At 47.1% G+C, this 12,243-nt stretch overlaps 1 protein-coding gene across 2 annotated transcripts in view; it reads right to left on the bottom strand.

The window, feature by feature from the left end:
* Nucleotides 1–12,243, bottom strand: part of HMCN1 (hemicentin 1) — a 293,317-nt gene that overhangs the window by 138,849 nt on the left and 142,225 nt on the right. For both annotated transcript variants that reach the window (XM_029080708.1, XM_029080710.1), the window contains exons 16-19: nt 6,646–6,840; nt 4,659–4,754; nt 3,103–3,230; nt 541–685 (exon numbers count right to left, since the gene is read on the bottom strand). In XM_029080708.1, the coding sequence (XP_028936541.1) occupies nt 541–685; nt 3,103–3,230; nt 4,659–4,754; nt 6,646–6,840 (564 nt within the window). The remainder of the gene's footprint in view (nt 1–540; nt 686–3,102; nt 3,231–4,658; nt 4,755–6,645; nt 6,841–12,243) is intronic.

Here is a 12,243-nt window from a genome sequence, read left to right as displayed (position 1 = left end):
AAGACAGGAGTCTGAAAAAGTCATCAATCTCTGTTGACGTTTTTCAAACTGCCAAGGCTTCCCTAAGAATGAAACCGACGCCGGTTTATCTCATCGCTAGAAATATCGGTGGATCGGATCGATTCTGGCCGAGCCACTGAGTTGCCTGACGGCAGGCCTAATGGGACGAGCATGGGACTCTGGGAAAACTGATGTAAGTCCTGCTCTCGTTGTGGGCAGGGAACGTGTCTGTCTGCTGTTATATTGTACTCTCCCAAGGGCTTAATGCAATGCTCTGCACACAGAAAGTGCTCACTAAACAACAAGGATTAATCCCAGATCTGTGACCCTGGGCAGGCCAGTTACCCTCCCTGTGCCTCAGTCTCCTCACCTCTAAAATGGGGATAAGATGGCGGTTTCTCTTCTAGACTGCGGGTGGGGTAAAGGCCACGTCCAGCCAATTGCCTGCTGCAGTGCTTAGCACAGAGTGGGTGTTTAATAAAGGCCACAATTTAACTCGACCGACACACTGGCAAAGAGGAACGCCGAGGTGGCTCTTACCGAAAACATTAACTGTGGTAGTTTTGTTGCTAGTCCCGGCAACGTTACTTGCCACGCAGGTGTATTCTCCCCCATCCAGAAGGCGGACCCTTTCAAGGTGAAGGCTTCCATCGCTGCGAACGCTGACGTAAGGATTCCGAACCAACTTGAGAATGGAAAAGACAGCGTCGGTTAAGAAACGCAAGGACTTGCCTCATCTAAAGCATTTCGGTTTTCTCTGGTCTAGTCACTGATTTTTCACTCGTTCAAGTCTCATCAGAATCCTGAAAAGCTCCCCAAATCATTTCAAGAGCACACACAATAAATATATACCGCTTGCATTACAGCAAGACCAACAACCACGGCTTTTAATCTTGAGAAACCTCACTGGCAATTGCCGTTAACCTTAATCAGGGATCGTGTACACAGAGGAGAGCTGAAACTCCAGTTTCAAGCTTCTGAGTATTTTAATGACCATCCAGATTCCTCTAGCAACTTATCTTGGGGCAGAAGCTGCCCTTTCCCCACCAGAAGGCCCCGTGACGCCTGCCTAGGATAGGTGGGTTTCACCGCATGGTGACCTGGTCACTCTGAAGGGAGAGCGACTAGCCCCGAAGCCTCACATCCTGTATAGTCGCAAGCATCACGGGTAACTGCAGCAGACAGATGCCTGTCAGATGCCTGCTGGCGTGTGGCACAATCCCCCGGGTGGCTGTCCCAGGACACACTCCGTGACCTGAGGGTACTCTCATCCCACACTCTCCTAGAGTCCCAAATCCCCCGAGCCCTTCTGGGTCTGGGCCCGGTTCAGGACCAAGGACTCGCTTCAGGCGGGAGCCGATCCAGGCAGCCCAATTTTACCCGCGGGAAGGGGGACGACGACGTGGTCGATGGGCACGGGGATATCCTTCAGGGGATGTGAGCCGCAGGGGAACGCTGAGCCTGCCTCACTCCCTCTGGGACCTTCAGGTTCTCAGACTAACCCAAGCCTTTCCAGGCAATTACCACGGTGTGTTCCTCAAAAATGAGTCTATCATAAATGGCTGCAATCGTTGGGCAGTTTCCCTTAGATTCCCGTGCAGTTAGTTGAGTTCCAATTTGCGGTCGGTTCAGATGGGGTAAATGGGCCAGGTGTTAGGTTGAAAAATGAAAAAGAAAAACACTGGAGTCAGGGGACAAATGGGATAGTAGAGTTGGGGGCATGGGAAGTGGGACGAGAAGAGGGAAGAATAAGAAGGGAGTGGAGTGAGGAGAGAGAATTGTTTTCCTGGGCGGGATTGGACATAGTGTTAGAGATGGACCTTAGAGGTGCTGAGGTAAGTCGTTAAACAGCACAGGCTGTAACGCACGGGTGACCCCTCTTTGTAGGGTGGCAATAACTCGGGACTCTTGACTTAGAGGTCCTTGCGTGGTTTGGAGTCATGGATCGTCCTGGGCTCTGGAGGTCCCCAGGGGACTGAGGCAGATCAGATTCTACAAGGACCAGATTCACCTCCAGGGACGTAACTTGCTCCTTAGAGTGGCCCCAAGGAGCAAAGATTTCTTTTGAAAATGGTATCTGTTAAGTGCTTACTATGTACTGGGGTAAATACAAACCAATCAGATTGGACAAGGTCTCTGCCCCACGTGGGGCTCACAGTCTTTATCCCCATTTTACAAATCAGGGGACTGAGGCACAGGGAAATTAAGTGACTTGCCCAGGGACACCCAGGAGATGAGTGGCAGAACCGGGATTAGAATCCAGGTCCTTCGGACTCCCAGGCCTGTGCTCTGGCCAGTAGACCATGCTGATTCTCCATAGCCGATCACAGTACTAGGTAGAAACAGATACCTTTCTCCCTAGGGTATTGACATTTTACACTATCCTGTACATATAGCCCAAGAAGCTTTAAGTGATGTGAAAGGGAGAAAACCCTGCTTTACACTGGGAAATGAAGTTAATGGCGGGATTTTATGCTGAATGTACAACATCTTGATGCTGAGGAAATCATGCCATTAACCATTTCTCCATTCTATAGCCTCAAATAGCCCAACTGCCGAGAATGTGAAATACAGATAGATTTTTATTTCTGTTGAATACCGAGACATCAGGGTCCCATCCCAAACTTGGGCACCTTCTTATTCCTTCCCTTCAATTGGGAGAACGTATGTATGAGTTACTGGGGGCGGCAGGGCGCGGGAAGGGGTAGAGTTCAAGTCCTCGAGCGGTTTGGAACATCCTTTCTACAAGCTCCAGAATGAGAGTTAAATTAGGCATAGACTGAACACGCTCCAGCTCCGACATGGAAAGTCCAACACCTAAAGTGAGCAAGGTCAGCAGGGAGTTGATGCAGGCCACGCTGTCCACTGTATCCAGAACTGCCCCAATTTCAGAACATTGGTATATATTTCTAAATATATATGCCTAGAACTCCCTACAGAAATCCAGGGCTGTCCCAGTTAAATCGGCGCGTACAGCCTGCCAAGGCATAATAAAGGGCTTCCCATTGCGTTTTGACATTTTGGGGGTCATATTGTCTTTCCTTTGCCTCCGACAAAATATGAAGCCAAAAAACTACACAAAGAAGCATGTAGTCCTCTTACCACTGCTGCGTTCTTAATCCACCGACGCTCCGGAATTGGATTCCCAGCCAACAGGACGCAAGGCAAAGTGAGTTCCTGCCCTTCAACTACATTGGCCACGGTGGGTCCGATTCCAATGAGAGGAGCAACTAGATCCAAAAGAGCAATGGGGATTTATAACTGAGCTCCGCCCTAAAGCAAGACAAACTATCTTCATCATAAATGAACTCTAAAGAAGAGGGTAAAACAACTGCAGCGCCAATGGATTTTTTTGGATCAGAATTGCAAAAAGAACGGTGAGGGTTTCCAGGGATCTGGATTTCCTAGCAGGGAATGGCTTGACCATGAAAAACAAAGGTCACAGCAGTCAGTTTTATTTATAAATCCGGATTGAACTGAAGACCTTGGGTTCGTATCTTAGCCGAAACCTGATTTCCCCCGCCTTAGCTTATAAGATCCTTGAGGGCAGTAACCAAAAAGGTCACAGCAGTCAGTTTTATTTATACATCTGAATTGGACTGGAGGCACCGGGTTCACATCTTAGCCGAAGTCTAATTTCCCCGCCTTAGCTTATGAGATCCTTGAGGGCGTAACCATTTACCTACCGCTGGACTCTGCACCGAGCACATTTTCCAATAAATGCTGTCGACGATACAGTGCATTCGGATAGAAAACAAAGACTAAACCACGAGGCTCAAGGTGAATTTCCAAATAGAACAGTCCAGGCTAGGCCCTGCATGAGACCACCTGGGCGGTCGCCAATAAGATAAGGGGAACCTTAGCCTGGGGAGTCCAGTCGTGAAATACACTTACACACTGTGATCAGAGACGGAAGGACGACCTTATCCCCGGACTCAGAAAATGTTCTGAGAGTCCACATGACTCCTTCCCCCCTCCTTAAAGTTGGGGAGAGTTGAAGAGCCCTTGGGAAGATCTAATTCTTAGGTGAATAAAACCCGATTTTTCCCACTGGAGATCGTGGTTTCGCCATTCACCCGCCTGCAAGCAGAGGTGTGGACACAATAAGTTTTCAAGATACCTTTCTGACTGTTATTCTATTCTTTGGAACTATACATCACCCAAAATGTGTGTGGCCTAATGGAAAGAGCAAGGCTCGGGAGTCAGAGGACCTGGGCTCTAACCCCGGCTCTGCCAATTGCTTGCTGCGTGACCTTGGGCAAGTCACTTAACTTCTGTGCCTCAGTTACCTCATCTGAAACTCCCGTTCTTCCTCCTACTCAGTCTGTGAGCCCCAGGTGGGACAGGGACTGGATCCAATCAGATTAACTCGTACCTACCCTCGCACTCAGTAACAGTGATTGTCACGTAGTCAGGTCTTAAATACGGTAATAATTGCTTTCACGACAACATCACAGTTTTCAAAACCTTCAACCTCCGAGTCTCTCGGCTCTGAATTCCACCAGCTAATTTAATTGTCATTGAACAGTGGTCCAGGAAATTTGGGAAGTAATAAAGCAGAGTTCTCCCAAGCATTTTATGTACAACAAATACATTTTTCGGAAATGTTGAGTGAGAATTAATTTGCTAGATAAATATCGCTGTCCAGTGTGACTTACCAAGCCCTGTCACTCTTATGGTAGCTTGGGTCTGGATCTTCCCAAATTGATTTTCAGCTTCACAGAGGTAAGTGCCCTCATCAGTGGCCCATAAGTCTAAAAGGATGGAAAGGAAAAGACTTACCCCAAAACAGTATTATTTCAAACCAAATAGTCTCATAAACGGTTTCCCTATTTTGAAGAGGCTATTAACCTGAGGAGGAAACTGGAAACACCTCTCTGCTGCCATTCCTTTTAAGGGAGATACTCAGATATTGACGGGGTGCACCCCCACCTATTTGCCCTTTCTCAGTCTACCGCTCTGCACACAGTAAGTGTTCAATGAATACTACTGATTAAATACCATTGATTTACCTCTTCTTTAAACCCAACACCCAACCCATACTTTTACTGTCCTGCCAAGGGAAGCGAATTTTGTTCTCCTCAATGAGATACCTTCCGTGCAATTAATTAATCAAATGCGCTGAGCGCTTACTGCGTGCAGAACACTGTCCTAAGCGGTTGGGAGCGTACACTATAACAGAGTTGGTAGACATGCCCCCTCCCCACAAGCTTACAGTCTAGAGAGGGGAGACAGACATTAAAATGAATAAATTACGGATATGTGCATAAGTGCCGTGGGGCTGAGGGAGAAGCGATAAAAGGGAGCAAAACCAAGGGCAGTCAAACAGTGTTTACTGAGTGCTTACTGTGTATAGAGCAAAGTACTAAGCACTTGGAAAAGTGCGATGTAATGGAGTTGGCAGACATGGTCCCTACCCTTAAGGAGCTTAGAGTCTACAAGGGGAGACAGAAATTACAGATAGAGGAAACGCTAGAGTATAAAGATATTTGTAGAATGCTGTGGGGCTGAGTTAGAGTGCTCCCGGGGTATCAGCATTTATTATTTTTCAGCCATCTCTTGTTATTTTATTAAAGATGTTTCTATATTTCCAATGAATAAATACCCTTATTTCCTCATTTTGGCTCAAAAGATGATTTAACCAAAGAAAAACATCTGTTCACTATTCCGGAGAAGTGTTTACACACAATTAAGATTCAAAAAGAATGCTTAATAACCAAACGGTCAGAGTTTAGCTTCTAATTTTCTGAGGGTTTCATCATGACAATGGGATTTGCCTAAACATACAGGGAACGAGCTAACTCCTTCCAGAAGGTCCAAGGAAGGTCTGGGAGAAAAGAACGGTACGGTGAGTCCTGATCTGGCAAGGGTCACTTCCTAGTATGTCAGACGATCAGTTCGGTCGAAGCTTTCGTTAGACGGAGGAGCCGAACAGCAAACCCTGCTCTGGCCAGGCAGCCTGGCTTGGTCTCCGGGGGCATCCTTAAATATGAAGCCCAAGGATTGGACCATCAGCTGGAGCTCACTGATGAGCAAGGAGCTGAAGCTGAAGTAGCCGAAAATTAAACAACTGAGGATAAAGCACTGGAAAATATAAAATATGGAAAATGTCAAACGCAGACATTTGATCAACAAAATCAATTACCGAAAAAATTCATCGGGATTACAATCGGGATTTGATGATTGGTTCTCTTGACTCGATAGGTCAATGACTTAATGAATCTCGACTGAAATACGCGCGACCAGCCTATAATGGCAGTTTGATCATTTATTAGACTACCTGGCTTCTCTAAGAAAAGCCATGAGGAACTCAAGAGAAATTGGTCAATAATCAAAAGTCATAGGATTAAGGATTACAATTTCCACTTCTCCAACATTTTGGTCAAGGAGACGGCAAGTGCAACTAGCTCACTGATCCCCACCCGACCTGGAACAATTCTTATTTTACAGTCAGGAAACATGAGATTTGGAAAGAGTTCTTCTCAGGCTGCCTTGGCCAACTAGCAACACAGTTGAAAGAGAAGCTAGACACTCTGACCATTGCTGAACAGATCCAAAATAAACTAAGGAGATAAATAAGCTTTTTCCCAACTTGTATGAATTCTATTAAAAACGTTTTTTATGCCCACATTATCTTCTACCTACTGGTAACAGAGAGCGCTCCCGTTGCGAGTTGACTGATGGAGCTGACGGCCAAGGGTCGTGAGAAAAGTGGCGCGTTGTCCAACCGTCGCCATTTGATCTTGGGTTCTGGGTAACCGTGAGCTGAGCAAGGTAATGTCAAGTTGGAGCCAATTTCCACAGATACGTCGTTAGGTTCCTGGGTGAAAACTGGGGGAGCTGAAAAGAGAATCCGAGCACAGAAAGTCTAAATAATTAAGAATAATAACAGTTCAGCGTTTACTGTGTGCCAGGCACCGTAATGAGCCCTGGGGTGGGTACCAGCAAATCAGGTTGGACACAGTCCCTGTCCCACGTGGGCTCACAGTCTCAATCCCCATTTTACAGATGAGGTAACTGAGGTCCAGGGAAGTGAAGGGACTTGCCAAGGCCATACAGCCCACAAGCAGTGGAGCCAGAATTAGAACTTAGGCCCTTCTGACTCCCAGGCCCGTGTTCTATCCACTAGGCAACACTGCTTCTCAACGGAAATGCAAATGAATCCAGTAGGATAAAGAAGAGCCACTATCTTTTTGAACCACATTGAACTTCCATTGGCTCTTTATTAGGCCTAACGGATTTCATCCGAGAAGCCTTCCAGAGAGAAAGCTTCTCATGTTTCAAATGAAGAAACTGAGTCACAAGGAGACTGATCTCTTAGCTCAAGGTGAAACCATCAGCCATTTGACTTCAGAGTGAGCAACTCAAATCGATGACTCCAACTACTACTAATAATTAGGTTAGTATTTGTTAACTGCTTCCTACGTGCTAAGCACAGGGGTAGATACAAGATAATCTATTTTCACCCGTAATAATCCTATCCAAGTAGTCTTCTAATTTTCCATTAATAATAAACAAAATTCCATTCCTGTTCTGGTAAGACTTTGTTATTGCTCTTTCCTAACTTAGTTTTGTTTTCATTTTTATTTTTCTTCCAATAAAGATGTTTTTGGAGTCCAGATTGTTCCAGCTAGACAAGATGGGAGCCGTGGATGTTTCCCTAGAGTTTACTTTACAATATGTTTTCAATTGAACCCAAAGTAAACTTCTTGCAAAAAAACATTACAATTTGGCAACGTCCTTCAAGAGGTCTGTTTAGGACTTGGGTTTTCATTATTAATCTGTCTATCGATTTAACCCCAAAGATAGGCTCAGCTGATCTAAGCACGGCATAGTGGGTAGAGCATCGCCCTGGGAGTCAGAAGGTCACGGGTTCTAATCCTGACTCTGCCACTTGCTTGCTTGCTAGTAGGCATGACCTCTGCCCTCCAAGGAGTTTACAGTCTAGAGAGGAAGACATGGCCTAGCGGCAAGAGCACGGGCCCGGGAGTCAGAGGACGTGAGTTCTAATCTCATCTCCTCCACTTGTCTGCTATGTGACCTCGGGCAAGTCCCTTCACTTCTCCGGGCCTCGGTTACCTCATCTGTAAAATGGGGAATGAACCTGTGATCCCCAAGTGGGGCAGGAACCGTGTCCAACCCGATTTGCTCGTATCCACCCCAGCGCTTAGTACAGAGCCTGGCACACAGTAAGCGCTTCAAAAACACCACATTCATTTTTATTATCACTATTATTATTACTAAGAAATCTCAATAACCGAAGCAACCTTTCACAGTCAGTTACTTAACAACCTGGTTATTGAAGTATGCTCTGGAGTAGGTACCAAACCTGTGGCCAATTGGGTACCGTGGGCATTCATCATCATCAAAGGTATTTATTGAGCGCTTACTGCGTATAGAGCACTGTACCGAACACTTGGGAAACGATAATATGACAGAGTTGGAGGACGCCTTCACCGCCCACAACGAGCCGGTTGTCTAAAGGGGGTTCAGAAGAGCAGCTCCAGTGTGGCTTTACTTTGGTTCCTTCCCCTTTCCCTGCCCCTCTCCTTCCGCCTTTAGATTGTAAGCAAGGGAGGGGGCCGTCACTTAACTTCTCTGTGCCTCGGTTACCTCATCTGTAAAATGGGGATTAAGACTGTGAGCCCCACGTGGGACAACCTGATTCCCCTGTGACCACCCCAGCGCTTAGAACAGTGCTCGGCACATATAGTAAGAGCTTAACAAATACCAACATTATTCTTGGGGCGAACTGAGAGGATGGTTGCGGGTTGGGTGGTGGCTGGGCAGGGGGAGACTCAGGCAGATTTCCCGACGCTGTCATCACGTTCTACTGCAGGCCAGGCATAACAGACGCAGTGTCCCGTGCCTCAAAGGAGCCTCCCTAAAGACCCGGCTGCATCATTTTTCCCCACCTCAGAGCGGCCAAACGTCTGGAGCCGGCCCTGCCCCCGTCCCCCCCTCTCTGCCCCGGATCGCCTTCAGGTCGGGAAATGTTGAACAAATGAAATGGGCGGCTAACAGAACAACATTTCTCCCTGCGTCTCTGACTGTAAAGGATTTGATACCAGTGGAAAGAGCGCAGGCCAGGGAGTCAGAGAATCTGGCTTCTCATCTCAGCTCCGCCACTTGCCTGCTGTACGACCTCGGGCGAGTCGTTTCACTTCTCTGTGCCTCAGTTCCCTCATCTGTAAAACGGGGATTAAGGCCGTAAGCCCTATGTGGGACGGGGATTACGTCCGACCTGATTATCTTGTATCTACCCCAGCACTTAGTACAGTGTCTGGCAAATAGTAAGTGCTTAACAGATACCCTTTAAAAAAAAAAAAAAGACGCAACCCTGCTGTTGAACCAGAGGAAAAAGCACTGGTCTGGGAAACAGGAGAACTGGTTCTCGCCCTGCTGGCTGTGACCGTGTTGTGCTGTGGCTGGCTGTAGCCCGTGGCTGGCCAACGTGTGTGCTGCACTACTCGCTCGCTGCAGTCCGTACCCCAGCAGGAACAAGGCCGGCAAAGATGAGCCAACTGAAAGGACGCCGCACAGTTCACTAACACGATAATCAAATCCTCTGGGCACGACCAAAGTCCATCTATCCATCCCCTGTTACTATGTATCAATAATAATAATGGTAATTTAAGGGCTTACTATGCTGCAAATACTGTGTTAAACACTGGAGGACATACAAAATAATCACCAAGGACATAGTTTACAAGGAACTCACAATCTAGGAGGGAAGAGAAAGCAAGTATTTAATTCCTATTTCACAGACAAAGAAATGGAGCTGCAGAGAAGTTAAATAATGTGCCCAAGATCACACCACCGGTAAGTGGCGAAACTGGGATTAGAACCCCTGATTCCCCTGAGCCTTATGCTCTTTCCACTAGGGCACACTGCTCCTCTATATCACATGCAAATGAAGAAGACGACAAAGAAAGAGGATCATCGGCTTCATTGCCACCTTTACCCGAACTTGAAGTGATATCTTGCTCCATTTTTATAGAATAATAATAATGATGATGATGATGGTATTTGTTAAGTGCTTATTATGTGCCAAGCACTGTCCTGAGTCCTGGGGAGATACAGGGTAATCGGGTCGTCCCACCTGAGGCTCATAGTCTTCATCCCCATTTTACACATGAGGGAACTGAGGCACAGAGAAGTGAAGGGACTTGCCCACAGTCACACAGCTGACAGGTGGCAGAGCCGGGATTCGAACCCACGACCTCTGACTTCCAAGCCCGTGCTCTTTTCACTCAGCCACGCTGCTTCAAATAGCAGCTTCAAGCTGCTAGAAATACCCATACCGTATGTCGGGTTAAAATGAACGGTGGGTGGGGGGGGTTTTGAGCCCCAGTGGATAGACAGCAATTTTTGAATGGAGTGAAAGACAGTTATACTAGTGATGGTTTTACTAGCACTTACCACGTGCAACACAACAGAATGAACAAACTCTTCTCCGATGCTAGGTCTAGTCATCACATATCGAAGAATAAGTATGACCATCACTCAATGAATCCACTGAATCGTAACCGATGCAGTCAACCAACCTGGTTCACTCGGGCCAAATCCCTATCCCACTCCCCCGTTCCCGTTTTCTTCCTTACTCAGTAATTCTAGCAGACGGTCAACCTAATCTAAACTGTCCCACGGGCCCGGGAGTCGGAAGGACCTGGGTTCTAGCCCCGGGCTCCGCCACTTGTCTGCTGTGTGACCTCGGGCAAGTCACTTCATTTCTCCGTGCCCGTTACCTCATCCGCAAAACGGGGATTAAGACCGTGAGCCCCACGTGGGAGCGGGACTGCGTCCGACCTGATTACCCCGTATCTTCACCGGCGCTTAGTACGGAGCCCGGGACACGGTAAGTGCTTAACAAATACCATAAGATCTATACAGTGGGCACATAAGAGGGGCAGAGGCCTACCTCCGGCAGTCTACGGATGGCATTTACTGAATACCTCAGTTCTCTCGGTGACACGCATTCACGGAATGATACCTCACTGCCTCACCTTCAAACCAAAGGACAACTCTGTTCCCACAACTGAATGTCAAGCATTCCACTCGATCCATGGTATTTACTGAGCTCTTGCTTTGCGCAGAGCACTGAACTAAGAACTAGGGAGACTACAGTTGGTAGACACAATCCCTGCCCTCAAGCGTGGCTCAGTGGAAAGAGCCCGGGCTTGGGAGTCAGAGGTCATGGGTTCGAATCCCGGCTCTGCCACTTGTCAGCTGGGTGACTGTGGGCAAGACGCTTCCCTGGGCCTCAGTGAGCTCATCTGTAAGGTGGAGGTGAAGACTGTGAGCCTCACGTGGGACAACCTGATTACCCTGTATCTATCCCAGCGCTTAGAACAGTGCTCTGCACATAGTAAGCGCTCAACAAATACCAACATTATTATTATTACTACTAAGGGCGGTTGGTGGGGGAGAGCACAATTTAAGCAAGAGGGCCATTCATGGCCCTCAAGGAGATTGAAAGCAGATTTTCAAAAGACTGTGAGCCATCTCTCACAAGGAACCTGTCTAATAGGATGGTATTGAATCTACGCTCATCACTAAGCACAGTGCTTGGCACAGAGTAAGCACCTAAGATATACCTCAATTATTTTCATTAGCATTATATCACTGAGTCACGCACGCCTGCTAATGGCCAGTGCACGATTAAGACAACAGATCTGCCAATGCCAGATCTGGATCAATTCACCTTTCATCATTCAGAGTTCGTTCAGAGAGTACATCCGTATCTCTTCATCATCATAATTACAAAATTCTAAAATGAAACCATCAATAAATTAAAATCTGTCCATAGCAAAGGGGTAGTATGCTATGCCCACATTTGGCCTATCTCATTACCGATATTAACCTACTAAGATCACATCTCCTCCAGGAAGCCTTCCCTGATTAATCTCTCCACTCCCCACCCCATTCTCTCTCCTTGGGTCTGCACTCCCTAAGCACTCTGACAGTCACTCGCTGATGTATATATCCTAACACTCTGTTCCTTCCTCTATCTGTAATTTTTTTTTTAAATTTCTGTTTCCCCTACCAGACCGTGAGCTCTTGGAGGGCGGCGAGTATGTGCCTACCAGCTCTACCGTACCCTTCCAAACATTTAGTACAGTGCTCTGCACACCGTAAGTGCTCAGTAAACACCACATATTAACTGGACTTACATTTCACCTGGCCCTTGACAATACCGAAGGGATGAACCCAGATAGGGCCAGATAAACCGAGATTCCCTGT

This window comes from Ornithorhynchus anatinus, chromosome 16 (genome assembly GCF_004115215.2).
Source record: "Ornithorhynchus anatinus isolate Pmale09 chromosome 16, mOrnAna1.pri.v4, whole genome shotgun sequence".
Classification (NCBI taxonomy): domain Eukaryota; kingdom Metazoa; phylum Chordata; class Mammalia; order Monotremata; family Ornithorhynchidae; genus Ornithorhynchus; species Ornithorhynchus anatinus.
The sequence above is the reverse complement of the archived record's forward strand: the minus strand, read 5'-3'. Positions and strand labels throughout refer to the sequence as shown.